Source organism: Chinchilla lanigera, unplaced genomic scaffold (genome assembly GCF_000276665.1).
Source record: "Chinchilla lanigera isolate Chin_1 unplaced genomic scaffold, ChiLan1.0 scaffold00136, whole genome shotgun sequence".
Taxonomy (NCBI): domain Eukaryota; kingdom Metazoa; phylum Chordata; class Mammalia; order Rodentia; family Chinchillidae; genus Chinchilla; species Chinchilla lanigera.
In genome coordinates, this window is record NW_004955537.1 from 3,429,822 (window position 1) to 3,456,060 (window position 26,239).

General features: G+C 49.1%; 1 protein-coding gene across 2 annotated transcripts in view; it reads left to right on the forward strand.

Annotated features, from left to right (window-relative positions):
• St3gal3 (ST3 beta-galactoside alpha-2,3-sialyltransferase 3) overlaps positions 1-26,239 on the forward strand; it is a 200,667-nt gene that overhangs the window by 171,746 nt on the left and 2,682 nt on the right. For both annotated transcript variants that reach the window (XM_005410679.2, XM_005410678.2), the window contains 6 exons: positions 1,555-1,649; positions 5,034-5,097; positions 5,838-5,933; positions 6,322-6,508; positions 22,711-22,857; positions 23,062-23,208. In XM_005410679.2, coding sequence (XP_005410736.1) covers positions 1,555-1,649; positions 5,034-5,097; positions 5,838-5,933; positions 6,322-6,508; positions 22,711-22,857; positions 23,062-23,208 — 736 coding nt within the window. The remainder of the gene's footprint in view (positions 1-1,554; positions 1,650-5,033; positions 5,098-5,837; positions 5,934-6,321; positions 6,509-22,710; positions 22,858-23,061; positions 23,209-26,239) is intronic.

A 26,239-nucleotide genomic window follows, 5' to 3' on the forward strand; every position in this document is an offset into this window, starting at 1 on the left:
AACAAACAAAACAGAGCTGCGCCACCACGCCTGGCTATAAACCCAGTTCTGACACAGAAGAAGTGGGCTTTGAGGTGGGCGTATCCCGGGTGTTTCCTTTGATGTATAGGTTCTTGTCATAGACCCTAGCCAGGATCTTCAGTATCTCTGGTTAAACCCTATGTATATTAATTTTCTTAGATTTTTTAATATTAGGCACAAGAAATAGGTATCAGCCTTGTACACAGGGGAAGGGCACTAACTCGGCTGTTGGCACCCAGAAGCCAAGAAAAGCCATTGTACAGCGCAGCCTGGCAGCACCACTGCTGCTGACTGTTCACATCTTCTCAGCAACAAGTCATAGGGCAGTAGCAGGGTCAAACATTTTCTGCCTCTTTCAAGATCATGTCAGGTCAGTTCCCAGTACTAAAAACAAACAAACAAAACAGTCCTGTCAAAGTCAGAGAATATTAGACCCCTGAGTAACTGCTGACCTCACTCCGGCTGGGGTGGTGGTGACAGGGTGTTGGTGGTGGTAAGGAAGAGAAACAGATAGATGCTTGTGCATATGGTGTGTTAGGGGAAGTTCTAGCCTCCAGGCCCAGAGGACCTTTGTGTAGCCTCGAGTTATTCACTGGGCTTATAGGGGCGAGTTAGAAATGAAAGAGACAGGCCCTGAGGCCTGAATCCGCAGTCCTTCTTGGCCAGGAGCAGGCCCACAGTGAGACTCAGCATTTGTGGGCTGCCAGTGCTCCAGGAAGGGCCTCAGACCGGACACTAGGCTCTGGGTGAATCGTGTTCTCCAGGCTTCTGTGAAGAGCTTGGCTCCTCTACTTTTGCCTCTGTGCCTCACTTCTAAGCCTAAAACCTGCCCTGCCCACCAGGAGTGAAAAGCCTTTCCCACCTCCCCTGCTCCTTCGCCTTCCTTTCTCCCCAGGTAACTCCCAGCTCTCCTCCAGGCCAAGAAATGAACTCCTGCCCTCACATTCCAGGCCCTTTCACTACCTCCGCAGGAGCTTAGGTTCCCTCATCCTTTCTCTTCACCAGCAAATGCACCCCAATTTTTGCTGGCTCGAAAACCTCTCAGCCCTGCCTCCTGTTCACACCACTCTGGCTTTTCTTTGCCTTCGCTACCAAACATCTGTTTCCTGTAACTTTTGCCTTGCTTTGCCCTCTCACCGTGAGTTCCTTCTCGCTCTGGGTGGTCTGATCATCTCCGCAATTGTGTCTTTCTGCACTGGCTGTTTCTGAATATTTTTTTTGCTCACTGGACCATGTCTTATCCCGTGTGCCCAGATTGCAGGAACAAAGTAGGCAGCACTGACTGTAGATGGATGCAAGATAACCTCCACTTGTACAGCTGGCCAAATAAAGACTGAGCGGGCCTGCTCCCTCGCACTCAGACTCCCCGCGGCAAGACCGGCAGCTCCCCAGTGACCAGGCCGGGGCTGGGAGGGTGTGCTGGAACATGGACATGGTTTTCTGCAGACCCCTTGCTGAGATGCCACATGGAGGAGCCAACCAGTACTCCAGTGTTGCATTTTTGTGATCCTCAAAAGTCCTGTTGCGTTTTAGGTTCTCCAAGCCAGCACCCATGTTCCTGGACGACTCCTTTCGCAAGTGGGCTAGGATCCGGGAGTTTGTGCCACCTTTTGGGATCAAAGGTCAAGGTATGTTGAGAAACCTGAACTGTGTATTAATTTGCATTCCCCAGTCTGCCTCCCTGTACTTTACAACAGAATTATATCCTCAAAAGTCCCCATGCTGAGGATTCACCTGCACTCCACTCTCAACATGCCTTGTCTCCTTCCCTCTTTTTCTCATACTTCTTTAATGGAATATTGGCTCAGCACGCAACACTTTGCCAGGGGTGGGTGTACAACAGGGACATGGATAGATGTGATCCCTCTCCTCACAAAGCTCTGGTCCAGTAGAGGGGCAGGTACTCAGAGTACCAGACAGGAGGGCTCTGCTGGGGGTAGTATGAGGAGCTGTAAGATCACAGAAGAGATATCATCACAGAGCACCAGGGATGATGGGGAACACAGGGCCAGACCCCAGAAATGCCTCCAAGCCCCTCCATTTATCCTCACCTTTCATTCTACCCAAGAGTCCCCTCCAGTGGTTCTTCTGTGCTGTCTGAGGTTAGCCTTTCCCCTGTATTCTCAGAAACTACTCCCCTCATCGCTTTAAGGACTTCTCCCACATGGTTTCCTTCCTAATTTAAGACTTTCTCATCCCTAACAGTTTAACACTTCTGCTTCTTTGTCAAGGTCCCATGCTGTTTCATGGCCTGGTAGAAGAAATGAGCTGGGGCTTTAGGGTACCAGACAGGAGGGCTCTGCTGGGGGGGGACCCTTTAGGGGGTCGGACCCATATACTTCCTCTTTACCAGCTGTAGCTTCACATGTGCTACTTAACCTGTCTGCTTTAGTTTTTTCACCACCTCTAGGGAGAAAATAGTACTATCATATAAGATTGTGGTCAGGATTAAATGAAATAACTGTTAAAGCAGTGATACCATTGGCCAGGAGACTCAAGAATACTTAAACTCACTCAGCCAGCTCAGTCCTCCCTGAAAAGATCATGGCCAGCAAAAAAAGAATCTGTTGAACTGGAACTTGGACCCCCAGCTTCCAGGGACCCATCTAAGGAGTTGGGGTGAGCCACATGCTGACTCTTTCCTTAGTGCATGCAGCCAAGTAGCCTATCCTTTTCTCCTAAATCCACTTGAAACTTGGCCAAGGAAGGCCAGAGCGGAGCCCACTGGCCAGCAAGCAGTGGGTTACTTGTGTGTACCCCTTCTTCTGAGAGTCCCCACCTCAAACACCCCATTCACATCTTTGACCTGGGCCAGTTAGTAGCAGTTTGCTCTTCTTTAAAGGCACAGTTCGGGAGAGGGCACCGTTCCTTCCCAGAAGCTCACTATAAGGTGTATCTGAAGGCACCTGGTATTGAATATCCCTTAAGGATTTGTTCCTCACCCTGTTCTCATTCAGCTTCTGGGACGACTGGCTGTGCCTGCTGCCTGCCCTTATTTAACATGTCCTCCTGAAGAATAATCTCTTCCCCACCATTCCAGGGCAGCTCCTCGATGCCTCAGTAGGTTCTAAAGAATGCTTTTCAGGCCTGGACTTGACAGTGTCTCCAGCTACTCCTTTTATAAAATGCATGGGGCCACGGATATAGCTCTCTGGTAGAGCACTTGCCTAGCATTAGGAGGCCCTGGGTACAATCACCGGCCCTGCGAATGAATGAATGAATGTGTGTATGTATGTATGTATGTATGTGAGAAGCCTCCTTTCTATACATGAAAAATATCAAAAAAGAATAAGGAATCATCTACCCAGCCTAAGAAATGAAGTATGAGCTATAGTAAAATAACTGTGTAACTCTTCCCTTCCATGTTCTTCCCCTAGGAGGCCATTATTCTGGTTTTGGTGTTGATATCCCTGTACTTTACTTATCTATCTATATCTATGTCTATATCTATATATCTATATCTATATATATCTCCATTAAAATATATTGATTTCATATGATTTTAAACTTTATACATGGTATTGTGTATATATTCTTCAAACTGATTTTTTTGCTTATGTTTATTGGTACTTTAGCTCTAAATTATAGATTTCTTTGGACTAGGTAATATTTCGTGGGTGTGGCTGTGTACTATTTTGTGGGCCGCATATAATCTGTTTTCCCTTGGTGGATGTTTGGGTCACTTCCAACATTTCACTATTGCAAAGACTTTTGCAGTGAACATTCTTTCATGGGTCTCTTTGAGCAAGTAGGTAAGTTTTTCAGTGCTGTGATCCTAGGAGTAGAGTTGCAGGGTCCCACTCATGCACATCTACATCCTTATTGACATTAGTCAGTGCTCTCCATTGTGGGGGCACCAGTTGATCTTTAGGTCTTTATGTTCATTACCTTAAATCTTAACAACTCTGAGAACTAGGGGTTACTATCTTCATTTTAGAGATGTGGAAACTAAAGCTCAAAGATAGCAAGTCATCTGCAGAGCCAGGATTTAACTCCACAACCAGTACCTTCACTACACATTCCTTATTACCTTACCACGCTGTCCTTAGACCAAAGTATAGAAAGAGAGCAGTCACCACTGCCAAAGCCAGAGAGAGGCCAAGGAGGAGAGGTCTGACAGTGGTCGGAGTCTCAGAGTGCAGAGACCTGGGGTCTCGCTGAGAGCAGCCTGAGTAGAGTGCAGGTTGGCAGATGCCAGGCTGAAGGGGATGGAGGAGGGAAGTAGGAGAGACAGCCTGGCAAAGGGCAGGATTAGAGATTGGCAGTGCAAAAGGGAGGAAGCACAGGGAAAGCTACTGGTACCAGAAAGCAAGGCAAGTGGTCACCTGGGCAAGGTCTTCGTCACTGTCGTCTCCCGTCTCTTCCTGGGTGTCTGCTTTGCGGGGGCACAGGGGTAGACCCCTGTGCTCTCTGACTAGGGACTCTGATGTCTAGGGGAGACTCCATCCTAGCCTAGTGATGCAAATCCTGGGCCCAACTGCAGAGGCTCAGAAAACCAGATGAGTCTCCACAACAGGTGGAGAAGCCCTGGGAGGGACACGCATGCTTGTGTTAGGGCCTGGCTCCTGGCAGAGATACGCCTGCTTGATTTCCTGTCTCCATCTCTTTTCTCAAAGGAGAGAGTTAACCACTTAGCTGTCCAGTTATTTAAATACAGAATGACCAAAATTGCATTTGTGTCATTAATTTTTAATAGGATAGTATAGCTGTAACAAGAAATATAAAAACAGGTACAAATATATCTCGTGCAAATGGGAAGCAACTGGTTGAAATGACACCTGCCCAACATCGCTCAGGATAGCACATAAACACACTGCCCGGGTGATGCTCAGGGCAAGCTGTTAAGTGTTAGGATAGTGGCCTGACCTTACCTTGTGCCCAGAGCTTCTCCCCGCTTCCATTTCCACTTCCATTCTGGCCCAGGAGCTTGTGCGTTCAAGCAGGGTAAGAGGCAAACGTTTTAGGAGAATTTAAGGGCGCCTCTGACAGTCACTTCCCTCCTCTGTCCACAGACAATCTGATCAAAGCCATCTTGTCAGTCACCAAAGAGTACCGCCTGACCCCTGCCCTGGACAGGTGAGCCTCCTCCCCTTGGCCGCTAGCGTGTGCAGAAGTGTTGAGGTACACTGGGGTGAGTGAAGCAGGTAAGTGGCCTTGCAGCTCTGGGGGCCGGCAGCACTTGGCAAGACATCTCAGCCCTCAGACATCAGAGGTCTGAGGGTAAGAGCTGAAGGCAGTGGGCTTGGGATCAGCCCAGCAAAGGCACGGAGGGTCTTGGTGGTAAGAGGCTTTATGTTCAGGGCAGAATAACGCTGAAGCCAATAGAAAGCGCCAGGATCAGGGCTAGGAGAAAGTAAAGCACTCCCTGGTGGTCTGGAGGCTCCCAAGTTGAAAATAAACTAAACCCTAATCCTGAGCCTCCAGTCCCTCCTGCTGGTCTTGCTTACCTGGTAGAACCTTTCAAGCTCAGCCCATTTCCATGTCCCTAAGGCTGCCTAAACCCCACTGATCCTTGGGGAGTCTTTACCCTTGAATGCCATCTTACCAGAGTCCCCTCCTCACCTCTCTGGTTCATTTCCAAACTTTCTATGCTCATGTTTTCCTTGAAAGTATCAGGCCTTAGGGATGTTGGAGAGCCCCGGGGCCCAGCTTCCTGCAGTCTGGTTCTGGACTCCTCTCAGAAGTGCTGCAAGGAGCCTTTTGGGCTGCTTCTACCCCAGCCTGGTCCTGGCCATAGGTGTAGGGTCAAGGACCAAAGGGACAGAGGGAAGGAGGCCCGGCACCGGCTCTTCACAGGCCTCCCCACTTCCTCTCAGCCTCCGCTGCCGCCGCTGCATCATCGTAGGTAATGGAGCTGTCCTTGCCAACAAGTCCCTGGGGTCGCGAATTGACGACTATGACATTGTGGTCAGGTGAGCTCCCCAAAGCAGCACCTCGGGCGCCTGAGTATCCAGGCCCAACCCCTGACCCTCTACCCCATCGAGAATGCGCTAGTCCGTCTAGCCACGTGGGCTGGAGCTCAGTGGCACCAGCTGCTTCCCTCAAGAATGTTGGGTTGGTGGGCTTTTTTTTTTTTTTTGTCTTTTTGATACAAGGTTTCACTATGCAGTTCAGGCTGGCCTTGAACTCACTTTGTAGCCCTGGACGGGTGAGCCTCAGGCATTTGCCCCCACACCGGGCAGGTTGGTGGGCTTTGAAGTGGCCTGGATACCCCATTCCCTGCACCCGCGGTATTCTGGAGTCACAGTGCCTCCCCAAACATGGCCCAGCGCAGACTCTGACTGGGCCTGCTCTCCATAGACTGAACTCAGCACCAGTGAAGGGCTTTGAGAAAGACGTGGGCAGCAAAACAACTCTGCGCATCACCTACCCGGAGGGCGCCATGCAGAGGCCTGAGCAGTATGAGCGCGATTCTCTCTTTGTCCTCGCTGGCTTCAAGTGGCAGGACTTCAAGTGGTTGAAGTACATCGTCTATAAGGAGAGAGTGGTGAGCTACCCTGGCTTCAGATCCTTTCCCCTTGCCCTGGCTGTACCCTGGCCTCCCCAGCTTCCAAGGTAGCCCCCGAAGTCCCACAAAGAACGAGTTGGAGCCTTCAAAAGGAACAATAATGACTCAAAGATAAAAGATAGCAAATGTAACCCAGGGTAGAGGCCAGGGCTCCTGGGCTGGGTTCCTGGAGCCAAAGTGCCTGATACCTGCTAGCTGCCTCTTGATATCCAGGTGCACACCCTTTCTCAGTCTCTGCTAGCCCTGGCTTACTTCCCCAGCGAAGCAAAGCTTTTAGCTCTAAGGCCACCCCTAGGGTTACTCCTAGTCTGCATTCTTCGCTGCCCTGGCCCTGTTGCTGCCCCTCACCACCCGCCTCTGAGATCTCTCTGACTCTGGTCTTACAGGTCCCTCCCCCTTTCCCAGTCAGAGGAGCAAGGCTTTGTTTGAGTACTCAGGCCATTTTTCAGGGACAGTTGGCCCCCTCAATTTGAGGGTGGCAGCTTCCAAGCTTACGTGTGGACCTCTCTTTGTAACCTTAGCACTAAGCTGTAGTTGGGTCCTTGAACTGCCAGAGTCTGGCCCTATTCTTTGGGTGTGATCAGATTCTGTAGTCACTGTTCTAGGCAGGCAAGTGCCGGGGCTCGTTTCTTTAGGAAGCTTCTGTGGCAGAGTAGTGTGAGACTGCTTGTTAGTAGACCACCTACTGAATCGCCTCCTGAGACCTGTTCCCCAGCTCAGCCTGCAGGGACACCTGCCAGCCTGTCTACGTCCATCCCCTCCCCTCCAGCTGTCCGTCACCAGCCACCCCAAGGGAAGGGTCCTGCACTGTTCAGGTCATTCATCTTCCAGTACCCCAGCCTCTTACCAGAGATTGCTGACAGATGGCCCTCTGCCTACTATAAGAAGCTAGTTGTTCTTTCTGGAGGTTCAGAGGAGAGTTAGGGGTGGGAACAGCTTATCCTGCTTGGGGAAGTCTCAGTATAATTTGATTTAACTCCACAGCCCTTTCCCAAGCAAGGCCAAGTTCAGAGAGTATCAAGTAGGTAGCAAGCAAGAGAGAAGACAGAAGTCAGGTCCAGAAATTCAGGTAGGTGGAACTATAGGGAAAGTGGGCCCATCCAGGAACCAGGCTGAAGGAGGCAGCAGGGTGATCATTTGGTTTGAGACATCCTGAGCTTCAAACAAGGCCCAGTGCCCACACAACAGGTCAGAATGGGAGGAGCCCCTGTTCTCAGAACCCTAGGGCCTGAGTCACCAGTGTCCCCAGAGTCCTTCTCTTTGTCTTGAGGGCAATAGAATTGGAGTCACAGGGAAACATTTTGAAGGGGAAAATGGAGGGAAATTAAGCCTGCCTTAGTGAACCCCGGGGACCCTGAGGGCTGCTTTTTCCCTCTAGCCTTCTGCCCGTATGCCCACTCCCTCTTGGCACTTCTTTTCTCTCCCTGTGGACACATGTCAGTACCCCAGGCTTCCCTCAGGGCAGGGCCCTGATCCCATTGGTTTTTGCTTCTCAGCACCCCATCACCATAAATGATCTGGAATCTGTTCACACACCAGCTCCTACTTCCTGCTAGGTGGACTGGGAAAAGCCAGGCAGTCCAGATAAGGAGGGCAGGCCATAGGGGTCCAGAGCAGCCCAGTGGGTGTTGCTGCTTGTTCCTTGCAAGAGCATCAAGTCAAGTCAGGGTTCCTGCAGCTCATCCAAGGGAGAAAAGAAAGAAAGAAGCAGGAGGAAGCCAGCTAGGGGACACAGGAAGCCTGAGGAGCTCCCAGCCCAGGCAGGCCAAGGTTCTGCAGGAGAAAGGCACGTGCAGACCCTTGCTTAGTCCTGTCCTGCCATGCACAGGGACCCAAGACCAGCCTTGTGTGAGTGAGAACTCTATCCCAGGGTGGGTCGGGGTGAGGGGAAGGGGAAGGGGAGATGGAGATGAGTCCTCCATAGTGCTGCGGGCCTTCCCTGGTGCCAGAGTCCCCCCCCCAAAAAAAAAGGCATACGCTTTTGGAGTGAGCTGTCAGGTGAATGCCAGGGCCTGACCTTTCCTATTACCCAGAGTGGCCTTTGCTTGCGTCCCTTGCTGCCTCAGAGGCCCCCTACTTTAGTGCCCTTCTCCACCCCAAGCTCAAGGCACTCCCAAGACCAACCCATGCTCTGCTTCACTTCTCTGGCTACTGAGACCCAGGTGAAAATGAGCCAGGCTGCTTCTAGCTGATACCTTGCCACAGGACCCAGCCACAGGCCTGCCCTGCTTCTGCAGTGGTGTTTCTAGCCTGCAGCCTCAGGCTGCTGGCAAGCTCTGTACTTGTCTGGAGCCTCACCTGCAAAATTCTGGCAGGAGGCAGCTCAATTCTGGAGCCAAGGCCTGGCTGGGCAAGATTGGCAGGTGTTAAGCCTCAATCACAGGTGCTGCCTGCCGCCAGCTATGTGAACACTCACGGTGTGTACTCTTCTGGTACCTGGAGTCCTGCCGCGGTATGGTAAGGGCAAGGTGTGCAAGAGGAGAGGAAACATCCTGTGACAGGGTGGCTGTGCTCTCTTATCCAGCTGGACGCTCTGCTCTTCACCGTGTATGGCCTATGGTTCCTTGATTCACTAGATGGTAGCACAGATAACCACAAACAAGTTGTCAAAATGCCCTTTATCTCCCATCCCAAGAGCCTTACCAAGCTAGCATGCAGGTGTAGGAGCTCCTGGAAGGCCACGTGTGTTCAGGGCATCTCAGAAAAGCACCCGTGGACAGGTGAGTACCTAGGGAAGTTGAGGCCAGGAGGGAGGGTGGATCCCAGGACTTGCGGATACAGCCACAGTGAGAAGCGCTACCTCCAGCTCTTGTGTACCTCTCCTCGGAGGCATGTCTGCCGCCATCCCCCATGTATTCCCTGGGAATCCAGAGATGAATCAGCACTCCTCCCAAACCAGAGTTGCTCACAGTCTAGTAGAAGTGACATCCTGAAACTACACTGGTGGTGCAGTGTAGCAGATATCATGATGGGGAGACACGCAGTCCTGGGAGCAGGTTTGGGGGGCGGGCAAGAGAGGGCCTCCTGGAGGAGGCACCCCTGACCTGGCCCTAAAGGAAGAGTTAGGAGTGAGTTAGATGAAGGTATTAGAAGCAAAGGGAACAGCATGTGCGGAGGCCCAGAGAGACCACGCTCCATTTAGGACCCTGAATAATACTATAGTAACTGAGCTGCATGTCTCAAGTGCTGTGGGCTATGCGTCCTCCTCCTGGTGTTGGATGAAGGCTGGAGATGTCCCATTCACTATCCAGAAGAAGGGACTCCGGGGCTGGGGATTTAGCTCAGGGGCTGGGGATTTAGCTCAGTGGCAAAGCGCCTGCCTGGCAAGCGCAAGGTCGTGAGTTTGGTTCCCGGTACCAGAGAAAAACCAAAAAAAAAAAAAACAGAAGAAGGAACTCCGTGCCGTGAAATGACATCTACTCATTGGACTGGGTGAGAGTGGTTCGGTCCCAGCCCTGCAGGGGGAAGGAAGGGCCTGAGGGCTGGGCTTGGCCCCTGGATAGTTTTGAGTAAGGCTTGACCAACAGTAGTAAGTTGCTTTCTGGGGAAGGAAGAAAAACGGGCAAGGTTGCAGAGGCCAGCCAGGGCTTCCATTCATGTTCGGGGGCTAGGGCTGTGGTTCAGGACCAACCGTTTGTTTTAGGAGATGGAAACCTGCTTAGGCCCTGAAGTTATACAGACTTGGCTTTACATTTAGACTCTGGTACTTATTAGCTAGGGTTACCTTTGGCAAACTATTTGCCCTCTTAGATTTAGCCTCACAATAGTAGTGGTACTACCAATCTTTTAGGGTTGTTTTAAAATTAAATAAGGTGAAACAGAGAAGCACCTGGCACAGAGAACCTAGTAAGTTCCCAGTCTAGGGCAGTTTTTAATGTTACCTGTTATTTTCGACTGCTGGTGGTGGTGTTACTGTTAGAAAGCGCTGTTGCCCTGGGGCGTGAAGCATCTTTCTGTCCAGGATGTAGGCCCTGACCTAGCCAGTGACCTTAAAACGCGCAGAGGCCAGTCCTAAAGGGAGAGGAGACAGGAGCCTCCTAGTGAGGGCAGCAGCAGAGCTGGGCAAGCAGTCTGGGAAATCCGCAGGGTAAACTGGGCCACCATATCTGAATGTGAGGCCTCACTGGACCCGGCCCAACCTGGGGATCGGGTGTCCATCTTCACCTGAGCCTCTTCTCTGCTACGGCCTGAGAAGGCTGCCCAGGAGATCCCAGCCTGCGTACTACCTCCCCTTTGGGGAAAGTCAGGGCAGAGCCTACAACCCGGCCCCAACTGCACGAACAGCATTCGTAGCCTCACTCCGGACTCCTCGCCGCACCTCTGAGCTGAGCCCTCCTGGGGTAGCACTCCCTTTGCAGCCGTCTCCAGTGGCCAGAGCCATCCTTCTCCTGCCTCTCACTGCCTATGAGGGCCAGGAGGACTTCACGCTCCCTCCCTGGACCATGTCTGACAACTGCTCCTCCGCTCGCAGGAGTGGGCCTTGTGTCGTAGTCACCACACTGCTTCTCTCCGCCACTGGCATCTGCAACCTCTTGGTTCTTCTGCCTCATGACAATAATCATCATTCTCATCTTTTCCTGCCTGTCTTCTTCTGTTCCTCTTTCTTCTTTTCCTTATCTCCTCCCTCTTTTTCCACTATCATCATCATCATAACTGTCACTTATTAAGGCCTTTGTTTTCCCAATATCTTTGAATTCTTCCATTCATTATCACAGTGGCCCTATTGGATAGGGACTGTTGTCCCCATCGTAGAGCTCAGGATATAAGCAGAGAGGGCAAGTGGCTTGGTTAATGCCACCCATCTGGGTGAGTGGTAGAGCTGCTGAGGTTAAATTCAAACAGGACTTTCTGAGAACTCAGTCTAACTGCATGCCTTCCTGCTTAGAGTCCTCAGTTGATCAGCTTCTACCTACCATGGCCTAGGGAAATGCTGAGAGCCACCTCCACCACCTCCACAGGCCGGGTGCTAGGCTACATGATTTGCATGCGTTAATTCAGCAGATTGCGAGGCAGGTGCTCTGAGTACCGGGAAGTGGCAGAGTCACATTTTGGACAAAAGGCATTTCACTGTGAGCAGCGCACTGTAACATTTCTCAGGTTCTAATTTGTTCATTCAGATCCAGATCAGTCACAAAAGTCATGCAAAGTCCCATGCTTCCAACACCATCCTAGTCACTCGACACTCCCTCCTTCCATGCCTTCCTACACATCCAGCCAGTCTGGTACCGTGAGCTGAATCTCACACGGAGACAGAAATTACAGCTGAGTCTATAACCCACGATATTACCTTACTAGCATCTTGGGGCTACTTCCTGTTCCTGTCCCTGGTCCTGTCCCAAGCAGAAATCACACATCCAGCTGCAAAAAAATAAAATGAAATAAAATAAAGGTCACCATTAACCAAGACTTGCCTGCATTCATCCCTCCTCTCCTCCTGCGGGTCTTTCCTGGCCCCTCCTGTTCAGTATCAGTTTTTTCCTGGCCCCAGACGCCCTCTCTTCTCAACTCCTCAGGAGCTCTCTGTTGTTTACTGAGTCTCCTCTGGCATCTGTTCATGTGTTCAAGCCTCTCTCTCCTTGAAAATAGAAGCCCCTCTAGCTCGTGCTTATCCTTCTCCTTCTCCTTCTTCCTTTCTCCTTGAGCTTTCTGGGAACAGTCATCACCTGTCCTGGCATCATCATCTTTGCCCCTTCTGTTTCTTAAGCCCTCCAGCCTGGCTTCCAAACCCCTCCCTCGGGCAGTAACCTTTTTGATTCTAAGTCCTGTGGCCTCGTCTCTGCCCTTCCAGTGAAGGAATAATTCACCAACAAGTATCCAGCAAATATTCACTGGGCACAGTGCCAGGTTCTAGGAAGCCGGTTGCCAGAAGCCTGGGAAGCATCGTTGATTCCTCATTTCTCTTGCCCTCCATATTCAGTCACTTAGTCTCCAGACCTATGGCTGCTCCTTCTACAGATACCTTGCTTAGGTTATTTCAGCAGCTTCTTTTCTTATTATTAGTCTTTTTATTAAATTTATTGTTACAGTTTAGATATATATAATGATCATATTCGTATATTAGATATATATAATGATCATAAGGAATTTGTACCTGTATATGATATATCTCGATTCCTCTTTTTTCCCAATCACCTCCCCACCTTCAGTTCCTCTTGCACTCCTTATGTACAAAGCTTTGTTTCCATTTATCCTTCTTTTATTGTTTTTTTCTCTTTTTCTTCCTTTCTCCCTTCCCCCTCCCTAGTTTTTTTCCTTTTGAACAATTTCTTCCTGTTTTACAATATCTATTGTACATTTGGTCCTTCATTACTTTTGACAGTTTCTTACATCAGGGAAGCAATGCAGTACTTACACATGTGTGTCTGCTTAATTTTACTTGAGAGTATGGTCTCAAGGTGCATCCATTTACCTAGAAATGTTTCAAGTTTATCCTTCTTTATGGCTCAGTAGTACTCTATTATATTAAAAAAAACAAAAAACAAAAAACACATCTTTTTTATCCATTCCTCAGTTGGTGGGCATTTGGGTTTTTCCAAGATATAGGTACTACAAATTGTACCAATATATTGCTGTGGTATGTTCTTAATTCCAGGAAGATGCTCAGAAGGAGGTTAGCGAGTCAAATGGGACCTGTAATCCTAGTGCTTTGCAGAATCTCCACACTGATTTCCACAGTGGTTGCACCAGTCTACACTCCCAGCATTCCTTTTTCCCCACAGCCCCTCCAGCATTTGTTGTTGGTTTTCTTGATAATAGTCATTCTTTCTGGAGTGAGATGGAATCTCAGTGTTGTTTTAATTTGCATTTCTCAAATGACCAGTGATGTTGAACATTTGCTCATATATTTATTTGCCGTTTGTATTTTTTCATCTGAGAAGTGTGTGTTCATCTCAGATGCCCTTTTTTGAATTGGGACTTTGAATTTTGAGGGTCTGATTTCTTTCAATTCTTTATGTGTTCTAGATATAAGTCCTTTGTCTGAAGGACAGTTAGCTAAAAATTTTTCCCATTCTGTGGGTTGTCTTTTCACTGTGTTGGTGATTTCTTTTGCTGTGCAAAAGCTTTTAATAAGATGAGATCCCAGTTGTTGATTCTTTGAAGTGTTTCCTGTGCAGTTTGGGTTTTGTTCATGAACTCTCTGCCTATCCCTATGTCTTCAAGATTTCTACCTACTTTCTCTTCTAGTAGATTTATTGTTTCTGTTTTTAATATTTAGATCTTTGATCCATTTCAGTTTTAGTTTAGTGCATGGTGAGAGACATGGGTCTAGTTTTAGTCTTTGCATGTGGAAAGCCAGTTTTTCCAGCACCATTTATTAAAGAGGCTGTCTGTCTTCCAGGGAACGTGTTTGCCCCTTTGTCAGTGATAAGATGGCTGAATATGTTTGGAGTTGTTTCTCAACAGCTTCTTATTTCCCTGGCCACGTTCCATATCAGTAGTCAGAAGAACCATACTGAAGTATCTTTTGGATTGGTTCATTCTCTTGTTTAATAGTTGCCTGTTGCCTAGATGCACCAGTTCCCAAGGTTCCTTCCTCTGCTAGCACACTAGCACCACTTGGACATTTGTCATTTGAAAAGAAGCCCCCTTACAATTTCCAAATGAGAAGTTCTGGAAGTGGGTGCAGCAGTCTTTTTTAACAAGTTCTCTGGATGACTCAGAGACAGACTTAAGTGTGAGAACCCCTGGCTTGCAGGATGAAATTCAAACTCTGTAGCGTAGCATAGCACTCATGAGCCAACCCTTCCCACTCTTCCTTACACATCCAGTATATATACAACACTCTCATGATATAAAAAGGGGTCTCCTCTTCACACCTCCCAGTTCCACCTCCCGCCCCTCCCAGGCCTGTGTTAGGTGGTCTTCTTCTAGGCCTCCGAGGAACAAGAAGAGTCTTGATTATGTCTGTAAGCCCAGAACTTCCAGCAGGGTTTGAACATAACTGACATATCTAAAGGAGTAATTAAATGTGGCAACTAAGGCCAGAGTGAGGCAGTAACTTCTGAAGAATCAGAGTTCTGACCCCAAACTTGGCTCTTAGTCAGGGCTTTTTTCTCTCAGTTCCTCTGTCTCCTGATTTTATTGCCTCCGAAGTGATTCTTTTGGATTCAGACCCTTGCATCCTTTTGCTCTCTTCTTGCTTCTCCTGGGAATCTCTCTCTTCTTCACCATTTTTGATCTTCCTTCTGCAGCTTCAAGATCATTCTCCTTGATAAAGAAATGAGAACTAAACAGTCCCTGGCGCCCTGCTTCTGTGAGTTGTCTGTCAGCATCACGTGGTGCGCCCCGAGCCAGCTCCTCTTTTTGTTCTTTGCTTTTTCCAAATATAGCTTTGAAAAAGGTTTTTTGACCCATTCCTCTAAACACTCATCTAAATAAATTCCAAGTGGACTATAAAAAGCAAATTATAAAAAATATGGCCAAAGGAAATTTTGAAGAAGTAGAAATCAAGTCTTAATACTATATGCAAATTCAAACAAACAAAAAGACTGTAGCACACAATTTTGAAAAGTATATTTAGAAAATATGCGAGACAGCATAGTGGCTCATGCCTGTGATCCCAGCACTTGGAGACTGTGGCAGAGGATTGTGAGTTTGAGTCTAGCTTTTACTGTACGTAGGAAGGCCCTGTCAAATAAATGAAGGGGGGGTGTATTTTCATGAAGGTGGATAAGAAAACAATTGGAAGCCCAGCAGCTAAGGGGAAAGAGATGCTCAAATTACAGAGGAAAAAAATAATAATAACAGAGAAGTGTGGCCTGCCCAGCAGTAGGAGAAATTCATGTACAGGCAGCAGGGTGCCGCTTGTCAGCTATCACGTTGTCGAATGTGTTTAAATTATGACACAGAGGACTGGCAAGAATACAGTGACAGCCACCCTCAAGGCTGCTAGTCAGAGTATCCAGGAAGACAAGGTTTTTGGAAAGGAAACATGTGGTACCAAGAAGAAGGAAGAACCTGTATGCAACAATTTTCTTTAGTGTGTTATAGTAGCCAAATCCAAATGTGACCAGGATGTTACTGGGTGGATTAGAGCTCCACTCCAGGCTGGAGTAGAGAAGCCAGTAGGTAGCACAGCCACCCTCGGGAGCGTGGGGACCAGTGCGAGCCATCATTGCCATTCTTTCCCTGTTCTTGCCGTACGGCAAAGGTCAGATTCAGTGTTAGGAACTGAAACCAGCCTCTTCCTCTGCCATGGTCACCTGCACACTGCTATAAGGACTAAGTGGGGCAGGATGTGCCAACACTTGATACCCATGCTCACCTGCAGTGCCAGCCACCTTCTGAGAAGCAAGACTGAGCACAGTAAGCACTGCCTATATGCTGGGCAGAAGGCCCAGCCACAGGGACAGCAGTGACTGTGTCAGGGAGAGCAGAAGGCCCTGGCACAAGAGTACAGATGCCACCTTGGTCAAGAGAGTCCAGTCACCCCAACTCTCGGCTCTGGGATACTTAGGTCTCGGACCCTAACTGGGCTGCATGTTTCAAACGCTTATTGTAGAACTGTTTCAGGTACAGAGAACAACAGCACTGGCAGAGGAAATAGTGTATTTATTTAATTAAAAATAATTTCAGAGCTGGCATGGTGGCATTCTCAATACTCTGGGAGGCTGAAGCAGGAGGGTCACAAGATCAGGCCCAGCCTGGGCCACTTCATGATATAATTAGACCCTGTCTCAAAATTTTTTTTAAAATGGGGGCTGGGTGGGTGCTGGGAGTGTAGCTCAGTGTGAAGACCCTGAGTTCAATCCCCAGTTCCTCAAGAAAAAAAAAAAATTCAGTATAACTGGTTGTGGTGTCCTTAGATCTGGGCAGTGGGACCTACTCTGGCCCTTGTCCGCTATATCCTTTGCATGAAGTATAGAGAAATATGCAGTGCCAAGAGGAAGGTGGCTATGCCAAGCCCACCCGGCCTTGCAGGACCGTTAGCAGGTTCTGGAGACCTCCAAATTTCTTGCCTAACAGTGCCATATCGCCTTCCATCCTCCTGTGCGCAGAATACAACTGCTGACCCCTAGGCCCAGGAGCACTGTTTGCAGAGGCTGTGAGCAGTGCTTGGATGTGCAGGGTGCAAAGTGCACACGCACAGTTCTTAGGCTGTGGGAAAAGAGCAGGAATAAGTGGGCTGTGGCTAGCTCTCCTTACACTACTCTGGTCCAACACAGATCTCCACAGTCAGAACTGTAAATTCCATCCTGGCCTTCAAAACATTTTTCAAGGAAGATAGACTATATTTGGATTAGCAGCTTGATGATTTGGCTTATAAATTGCAAATATCTGAGTCTCAGTTTTAAACGGGCAGTGTGTGGATGTGCATTTGTAATTTGGACCCCATAAATGTTAAAGGTGAACCTTCACAGATGTGGGGGCCGTAGCTAGCAACGAGTCTAGGAACACAGGGCAGAGGGTCTTAGAGGCCAGAGTCACATCAGGAAGCTTACACCTTGTCCTGAGGACTAATAATAGCAGAAACTAACAAGAGCTGACTTTTTTTTTTTTTTTTTTGGTACCGGGAATCGAACTCAGGACATTGTGCTTGCCAGGCAGGCGCTTATGCCACTGAGCTATATCCCTGGCCCAACAAGAGCTAACTTTAAACATTTTATATGCCTGACTTTTAACTGCCATGACTCAAAAGCACAATAAAGTCAGAACTTGTATTCATACCCTAATTCCATAGATGAGGATATTCCATAATGAGACTTAGACAGCATGAAGAACATGCCTTGGAGCACAGAGTTGCCGGGGTTTTAGGGTTCAGACCCAGACCCACACTCTTAGCTGTCACACAAGCTATCTCCCAGAGCGGTGGAGAGCCACTGACGCTTTTGTACCCGTGAGTGTCAAGGTCAGACACATGCAGGGAAACTGGTGAACTGAAGAAAGACAAGATGGTGGGGTAGAGTGACCGCATGAGAGTTGGCAGCTTATCTTAGGGCAGTAGCCATGGAGAGGATCAGGAGTAGACACATCTGCCCTAGTCTTGGCCTTAGAAAGCCAGCCGGGGCCAGTCTGTACCCTCAGACCTCTGAGACATGGCATCTGGAGCGGGACCAGGAAATAGCAGTAGCACAGGAGCCTGCAGGGAAGGTGCTTTCTTCCCACATCCTTCCTCTTGCTCCTGGCTATGCTGACAGAGCAAAACAGGTTGCATCAGCAGGAGACTGGCAGCTCTACACCAAGGTGCCGGGTCCAGACTTGACTGAGGTGGGGACATTCCTGGAGGAGGAGGGATTCAGCAAAGAATGCACCCACGGGGGCCTTCAGGAGAGGTGTGACCCTGGGGCCAACCACAGCGACTGAGCTGATAGTCCTTGGAGCTGTGTCCTGTGGAGCAGAGAATTAAGATGTGGTGGGCCGGCTTTAGACCAGATTTAGACCCCACAGGCCCCGCAGTGTCACCTAGCAGCAGGCAGGCCTGCAGTTCTCACTACCCACCTGCAGGTGCCACAGGGAAAATCTAGTCCCCTATTTGAGTGCCTGGATCCATGCAGGTGTAGACCTATGAAGGTGGGATGAGGACAGGTGTGAATGTGTGCTGGTCTTTTTTTACAGTGGTTGATACTGCCGACCACATCCTCTAATGCAGTCTCTTGGCTCTGCAACACTCCAGCATGAGAGTAAGATTTATTAAGGTTTCGTTGTATATCAGACACTGTGCCAGATGCTATAAACCACACCACATCTCATTTAATCCTCTCAGCTCTCTATGAAATGAGTCTTGTCATCCCTGTTTTATGCAAGAGGAACTTGAGGCTTAAAGAGATGACATGATGTGCCCCAGGTCACAGAGATGTAGAATTGGACTGTGAACCTTGGTTTTCCACACTGCAAAGCCTGCGCGGTGGTATGCAAAAGGTTATGTGTCTGTGCCTGTGTACTCTTCCGAGAAGAGGAGCTGTGGGGTTTTTGTCTTTTAGGAGACAGGCTGAGGCTTTTTTAGTACCCCGGATTTGTATGGCTGGAAAAGCAAAGAAATACTCAAATCACATCCAGGTCTTACTGCTTCTCCTTCCCTGAAATTCCTGAGGAAGCCCTACATCAGGACACTGACCAGTAGGAAAGGAGAGAAGCCCTGAAGTGCTAGCGACAGTACCCTGTTTATCGTGGGGCTCGCTGGGGCTTGAGCCCTCGTACAGGGCTCTTTTCTCCCAAAGACTGACACTACCCTCAGCCAGTGCTGCCAGTCCACAGCTGGGCCACTCAAATGGGCTTCTTCAGTTCTGCAGAAAGGCTCTGCTATTTCTCTACCTTCCCAGTCTTTCTGGGTTCTGCTGCCCTGTCTGTTGCGCGCACACACACACATACATACCTCTCCCAGAGACACAGAAAAACAACATAAACTTGTCATTTGCTCACTCATTCTGATGGGCTGAGACTGAGATACCTGCCCTGAGGGCCTGTCTTTTGAGCTGACCATGAAGGACAGAAAATGTCTACCAGAGAAAGAAATGTTGCGGCCAAGTGGGAAACAAGAGATCATGGCTGGAGCCAAGACAGTCTATTGAAGGGGCAGCTGCAGAAGAGGCTCAGCAGCACCCATTTCTGCTGAGGCTGTCATGTCTCTTATTACCACGCAGGATTCCTCCTCACTGCCCACACTGGGCTGGGCTCTGGACTACAGGGATGAATCCGATGGGAGCCCTGCCCTGTAGGGTATAGGCACACAGCACGCTGCTGATGTGCACTCAGCCTGAATAGTGTCATTTAATTCTCAAAGCAGCCCACAAGGTAAATACTAACAGTCCCTAGTTTATCCGTAAGAAACCTATGTATTCCTAGCCCAGGATCTCCACACAGTAAGTGACCAGAGCTAAAGGTGAACCCCAAGAACAGGGTCTTTTTTGTTTATTGAGATAAGATCTCACCATGCAGTCTGGGCTGGCCTTGAACTCACAGTGATCCTCCTACTTCAGCCTCCTGAGTGCGGGGATTATAGGTGTGCACCACCATGCCCAGCAAGACCAAGGATCTTAACTTCATGTTTTGTTGCTTCTTGAAGGACAGCTGTCAGTTCTGTGTCGGGTCAAAGAGGATCAGAAAGGCCATGAGAGAGGCAGGTGCTGGGTAGGGTGGATCACATGGAGGCAGGGATGGAGTACTAGAGACTAGAAATAGCAGGAGCATGGAAGTAAGAATTAGAGGCATCTTCAGAGGGGCTGAGATTGAACCCAGTGGGGTAGGCAGAACTTCCTGGATGGAAGTTGATGGAAATGATGCGTTCTGATTTGGTTTTTGTAAGACCATTCTGGCAGAGTGGAAGGTAGTTTGGGAGACAGAGGCAGCCTGTTTTGGGCACTGACTCTGAGTGTTAAATATGCAGATAGATTCAACAGTTGGGTAGTATTTATGCTTCAGTCATTCTGCTGAGCTTTGGGGTGTTGACCAGTCATTATTATAGCATGATGAGGCCTGGACCTGAGGTGGTAGCAGTGGCTTTGGGAGCAAGGCATGAATCAGTAGGATTCTAAGGAGATAGGAGCAAAAGGACCCAATGTTCAGTAGGACAAAAGGGTGAGAGAGGAACTCTGAAGATTCCAGGTTTCTGCTTTAGAAGATGGATGGGCAGAAGAGGAAGAGGACACAGGAGGACACACAGATCTGGGGAGCAAGACACTGTTGATGTCCAGCAACAGGAGTAGTTAAATAAATTATCCATGTGACAGAATTCTCAAAAAGTAATTTTAATGTCTATGACATTTGGTTACATAGATGGGTCATGTATTATCTAACCAAACCAGCAAAAGGACCCGATGTTCAGCAGGACAAAAGGGTGAGAGAGGAACTGTTGTTTTTTTCTGGTTTTTCACTTTTATAAATAACACTGTGATAAGCCAGGTATGATGGCACACACCTGTAATCCTAGCCACCCTGAAAGCTGAGGTAGAGGATCACAAGTTCAAGGCCAGTTTGGGCAACTTAGTGAGACCCTGTCTCAAACTAAAAATATAAAATAATTTTTTAAAATACGCTGTACAGAGGTCTTCACCATTCTGATTTTTTTGTTTTGTTTTGTTTTTCTCCGGTACCGGGAACCGAACTCACGACCTTGCGCTTGCCAGGCAGGCAATTTGCTGCTGAGCTAAATCCCCAGCCCCCTCATTACTTTTAGAAGGGAAATGTTGGGGTCATAGGTATAAACAGCTTTGAGGCTTTATGCATATTGTCCAATACGTTTGTATAAGAAGGCTGTACCAAATTTTGCCCCTCTAGGAGCAAGAATTTTACCTCAGCATACTGCTACCAGTGCTGAGGTATATAGAGAGATATAGAGATACAGATATAGATATAAGTATACATGCATATATATATATATACATATATATATATATATATATATATACTATATTAGAGTTCACTAGAGAAACAGATTTAATATAAAATATGTGTACAATTATAGAAAAGATTTACTCGTAGGTTTGGGTAAACCCTATGGCTCTCTACTATCAAAGGTGGAAGAATGCAAAAAAAATACCTTATTTGGATAAAAGGGAACTTTATCCACTGTTGGTGGGAGTGTAGACTAGTGCAGTCACTGTGAAATCCGTGTTGCTCATTAGTTAATAGACATTTGAGCTGTTTCCAAGATTTAGCTATTATAAACTGTGCCACTATAAACATGGGTTTGCATATATCACTGTGGTATGATGCTTTTATATATATACTGGGAATTGAACTCAGGACTTTGCACTTGCCAGGCAGGCGCTGTGTCACTGAGCTATACCCCCTGCCCATTATGATGCTTTTACATCTTTGAAGAAGATACCAAGAAGGGATCACTGTGAGTTCTCTAGGCCAACCCTTGCTACAAAGTGAGTTCAAGGCCAGCACAGTGAAACCCTGTCTCAATAAGACAAAAATATAATAATAATAATAATAACAACAACAACAACAAGATGAGATCTTGTTGTGATATTTATGAGATGATTGTGATATTTCTTGTGCAACTGGGGTTTTGTTCATGAAATCTTTGCCTACACCAATATCTTCTTTAAGGGTTCTACCTATTCTGTCTTCCAGCAGATTTAGTGTTTCTGTTTTCATATTTGGATCTTTGATCTATTTCAATTTTAGTTTAATGTATTGTGAGCTATATGGGTCCAGTTTTAGTCTTCAGCATATGGAAACCCAGTTTTCCCAGCGCCATTTATTAAAGAACTGTCTTCCAGTGAAGGTGTCTGGCACCTTTGTCAAAGATAAGATGGCTGAGTGCGTGGAGATAAGGTGGCTGAGTGTGCCTGGAGTTGTTTCTGCATCTTCTAATCTGTTCCATTGCTTCTTGGGTCAGTGACCGTTACTTTGGAGCCTCTGGTGATGCTTCCAGCTTTGGGGTTGGTTTTCAACTTCCTCCAGCAGTACTCAGGGGCCCAACTGTAAGGGTAGAAGAGTGGAAGAATGGATTGATACTAAGGTCAGTTTCCCTATCTAGGGCAGTAGAAGCACAAGACGCAAGATATTAAAGGGGCTCTCAAGACAGTAGTGGAAGTGTTTACTATGGGGTTTAGATCAGGAAGGGATGGGGGACCCAAAGGTCTCCATGTAGTGGATGAGTGGAGGGTTAGGAGAGGAGGTTATGGCCCTGGAACAGACACAGGATGTCAGGCTTCAGGAGTGACACCTTTCCAGCATGATCCAGATCCCTGAGGGAAGAATATCTCATTTTACGGTTGATGAAGCTGACGTCACCCAACCCTAATTAGTAGCAGAACTGTGGTTTGAGTGTCATTCTGCTGTCCTATAGAGCTATGTTTTGTCTTTATTTTTCAGGTTCACTTTAGCACAGTTGACTGAGAGCCAGGAGAGTGAGCAGAAGGGAAAAGAGACAAGCTCTACAGAGCAGATAGGAGGGAGAAGCCAGGTTCCTGGACAGTGCAGTGGGGAGCAGGACAACTGGACCCTTGGGTCTTCCTGTTAGCCCACGGACCCCCTCTGGCCAGAGCAGCATTTCTGAGAGCCTCCCATAACCCGTGCCCTCCCTGCAGCTCACTGTGTATCCTCTGTTATACACCATGGCCCCAACACATGCTTATCCTTCCCTGCCACTTGCCTATGTGTCTGTCACACATTCATTGCCCTCCACCTCACTTCCCGTTTACCTGTGCTCACTGTGGGTCCCTACCACTCACCTGACCCATCATCAGTGTATACCTAGCTCACGCCCACTTACACTGTGTCCTCAGAGCGCATCGGATGGCTTCTGGAAATCTGTGGCTACTCGAGTCCCCAAGGAGCCCCCCGAGATTCGCATCCTCAACCCATATTTCATCCAGGAAGCTGCCTTCACCCTCATCGGACTGCCTTTCAACAATGGCCTCATGGGCCGGGGGGTGAGACGCTGGGCCCGGGGAGAGGGAGGGAGAGAACAGGGCCAGAGGTGCCCTGGGAGGGGTGGCTGGGTAGCCGTGGTCCTGGGGAGGATGCTTCAGGAAGGAAGGCTCCTCCTTGGGAATGGACGTTACCAGCTCTGTGGAGCTATGTGACCCTCAGCACTCAGGCTGCATTTTACACGCTCCCTCTCTGCCCTTCTCCAGAACATTCCGACCCTTGGCAGCGTGGCGGTGACCATGGCACTGCATGGCTGTGATGAGGTGGCAGTTGCAGGCTTCGGCTACGACATGAGCACGCCCAATGCACCCCTGCACTACTATGAGACTGTACGCATGGCAGCCATCAAGGAGGTTCGAGCGGATATGGGGACAGGACCTGGGCGGGGCCAAGGGAGGGGGCTTCCAGCACAAGGAAAGGCTTGGACTGAACCTGTCCAGTGAGTGGCAGAGGGACAGCCCCCAGGAGGGCCTGTCCACCCTCAGCTAGTCAGAGCCCTGAAGGTCCACCCTGTACGCAGGATGACCACCAGCATCCCGCCTGCCCCTCTCCCAGCCACCCCCTGAAGCCAGTACCCACTGCTCACCCTTCTCTCCATGGGGCCCTCCCTGCCCTCTCTCTGCAGCTCACCCACCCCCGCCTCTCCTTGCTCCTCACCCACCTCAGACATACCCCGGTCTTCACAGCAGGTCAGGGCGCCTTCTCTGCAGGCCCTGCCTTCCCCTTTGCTGCCCTCACACAATCCACATCCGTTGTGCCGCCCCTGCCTTTCCCTGTGGCCAAACACAGGTGCTCTGTGTCGCCCAGAATTGCTCCCAGACGACCCTTATGTACAGGGAGCTTCCCAGACTGTGGGTCAGCCTCTCTTGGCATCTCTGTCTGCACCGCAAGGATCTCATGTGCAAAATCCAAACTCTCTTCCCATTCCTTAGCTTCTGCCACCAGCCTCCCATGGACCCGACCTGAGACTTGGAAATCTTGGGCCAATGCCCCCAGCGGCTTCCCTGCCCCTGTATCCGGGTGACTGTGTGCATTGGAACAATCTCTTGTCTGTCAGACTCACACTGCTGAATCTGGAGGCTCCGGTCCCCACAAGTCCTCATTGCTGCCCATCATTCTCTTCACTGCCGCTCCCGCCCCCAGCACACTGTCCAGAGCGGCATACTGCACACGCTTCCAGCGGGCCCCTCCCCAGGAAGAGCGCTGGAGCTGCACAGGGGACTCGGTGGGCTCCCAGGGGAGCACCCCTTAGCACTTCTCTCTCACTCAGCCCTTTACACACACACACACACACACACACACACACGCCTGACACAACTTCCCCGAGGTTGCCAGTGACCTACCTCAAGGCTGCCCAATACAGTAGCCACATCCCATCTTTTGTGATCTCCCAGAAACACTTTCTCTGTGTGGGCCTTTCCTTCTTGCTTAGATTCTGAGTCATTAACTTCTGATGTTCCTGTTCTTTCATTCACCCATCTCTTTCACTGACTGTGTTGTGTCATTGGTTTTGGTCTGCCCTGCAGGAACTAAGATGAGCTAACACTCTACCGCAGATTATCTTATCCGCATGTTCTCCACATTTACATCCCCATCTTCAATTAACAGCTATGCTGTATTAGGCTTTTTTGGTTTTGTTTTTTGAGACAGGGTCTCTATATGCAGCTCAGGCTGAGTTTGAACTCACTGTGTAGTCCAGGCTGGCTGCAAACTTCTGGCAATCTTCTTGCCTCAGCTTCCTGAATGCTGGGGTCACAGGTATGCGCCACCACACCCAGTGTTCTTCTGGTTCTTGATCTAGCAGAATACTGGACTCTCTGACTTAAAGAAGAAAATTTTATTTCTCAGTCCTGGAGGCTAGAAATTAAAGATCAAGATACCAGCAGTTTCATGTCCGGTGAGGACCCACTTCCTGGCTCACAGAGAGCTGTCTTCTCACTGTGTCTATACACAGTAGATAGGGTACAGCTACTCTCCTGAGTGTCCTGGAGGGACACTAATCCCATGAGAAACGGCTGCTGGAGGGAAAAGCTGAGTTGCCTGCTGGCTGTGCTGAGAACAGCGCCACAGTGTAGGGAGTAGGAGCCAGGTGCATTAGTGAACGGTGACTGGAGGCCTACAGAGGCTGCAGGTGGGCACCTGCTGAATGCTCCGGCAGGACAGAGGAGAGGAGCAAGGGTGTGTGGCAGCTGGAGGGTAAAGCAGTTCGTACAGGGTCTGCCACACCTCTGCACAATCTGGGCTGGAAATAGAGACTGAGCTGTGAACACAGCCACTTGCTCAGATAGAGGCCTTGCTGCAGCTTCCCAGGAAAGGATGTAGGAAGCATGGTCAGTGCAGAACACCAGGATAACAACAGTCTATGGCTGGGCACAGGAAGAGGAGCCAGACAGGCTGAAAAGGGGCCAGGCACGGTAGCATGCGCCTATAATCTTAGCACTTGGGAGGCTGAGCTGTGAAGAGCATGAGTTTGAGTCCAGCCTAGGCTGTATAGTAAGTCCTTGTCTCAAAAAAGTGAGACCCTATCTCAGGCTAAAAAATAGGGGAACCCTGCTGACAGTGTGGACTGGTGGGTGGGCACCTATGTCCAGGGTCCTGTGCCAGCCCACAGTACTGCGGAAGCTCCGTGAGGCTCCTAAGTGTTCTACACAGAAGAGAAATTAGGACGAGCACCCAAGAGGGCGTCACCTGGAGAGCAGACTGGCGTCGCCCTAGGGCAGACTTTTCTGCCTGCTTTTTCATTATGAAAGGAAATTGTTCAGTACTTCATAAGCCAGGAGAGTAACCTACTGCACACCCCTGTGTCAGCTGCCTACACATGGCCAGTATCATTCCACACCTTCTCCCTCTCATGCTCCCAACCCCCCGATCACGTGGGTGCAGGTATCAGATATGTTATCATTCCAGCCATAAGTGCTTCACTTTCTCTGAAGGATAAGTACTATTTTTGTTACTACATATCTTAGAATTAACAATAATTCCTTAGCATCATCAAGTAGTCTTGTGCTCACCTGTTAGCCCTCAGTGACTCCTAGTGGGTGCTCTTGAAACTGACCCGTCAAACTTCCCACAAGGGGAGATGTGGCAAAGTGAGGGGCTTTATTGGTGTCTGTAGGTGCTTGGATCTTAGTCCTGCCAGTCCTATGAGCCTGCTCCTTGCTTGTGACGTCTAATTTCATTCAGCAAATACGTTTTGAGCACCTACCCTGTGTCTAGCAGTCCCTGCCCCCAAGCAGAGACAGTGAGCCAGAGGCTTGAACCTTCAGAGAATGGGGGTGCATCCCCTGGGGATGTGCAGCAAGCGGGAGCACTTTGAAGACAGCAGAGTGCCATGACAGATCGCCAGGAGCAGCTGGGGGGTTAGGGGGTGTGGAAGGACCACCA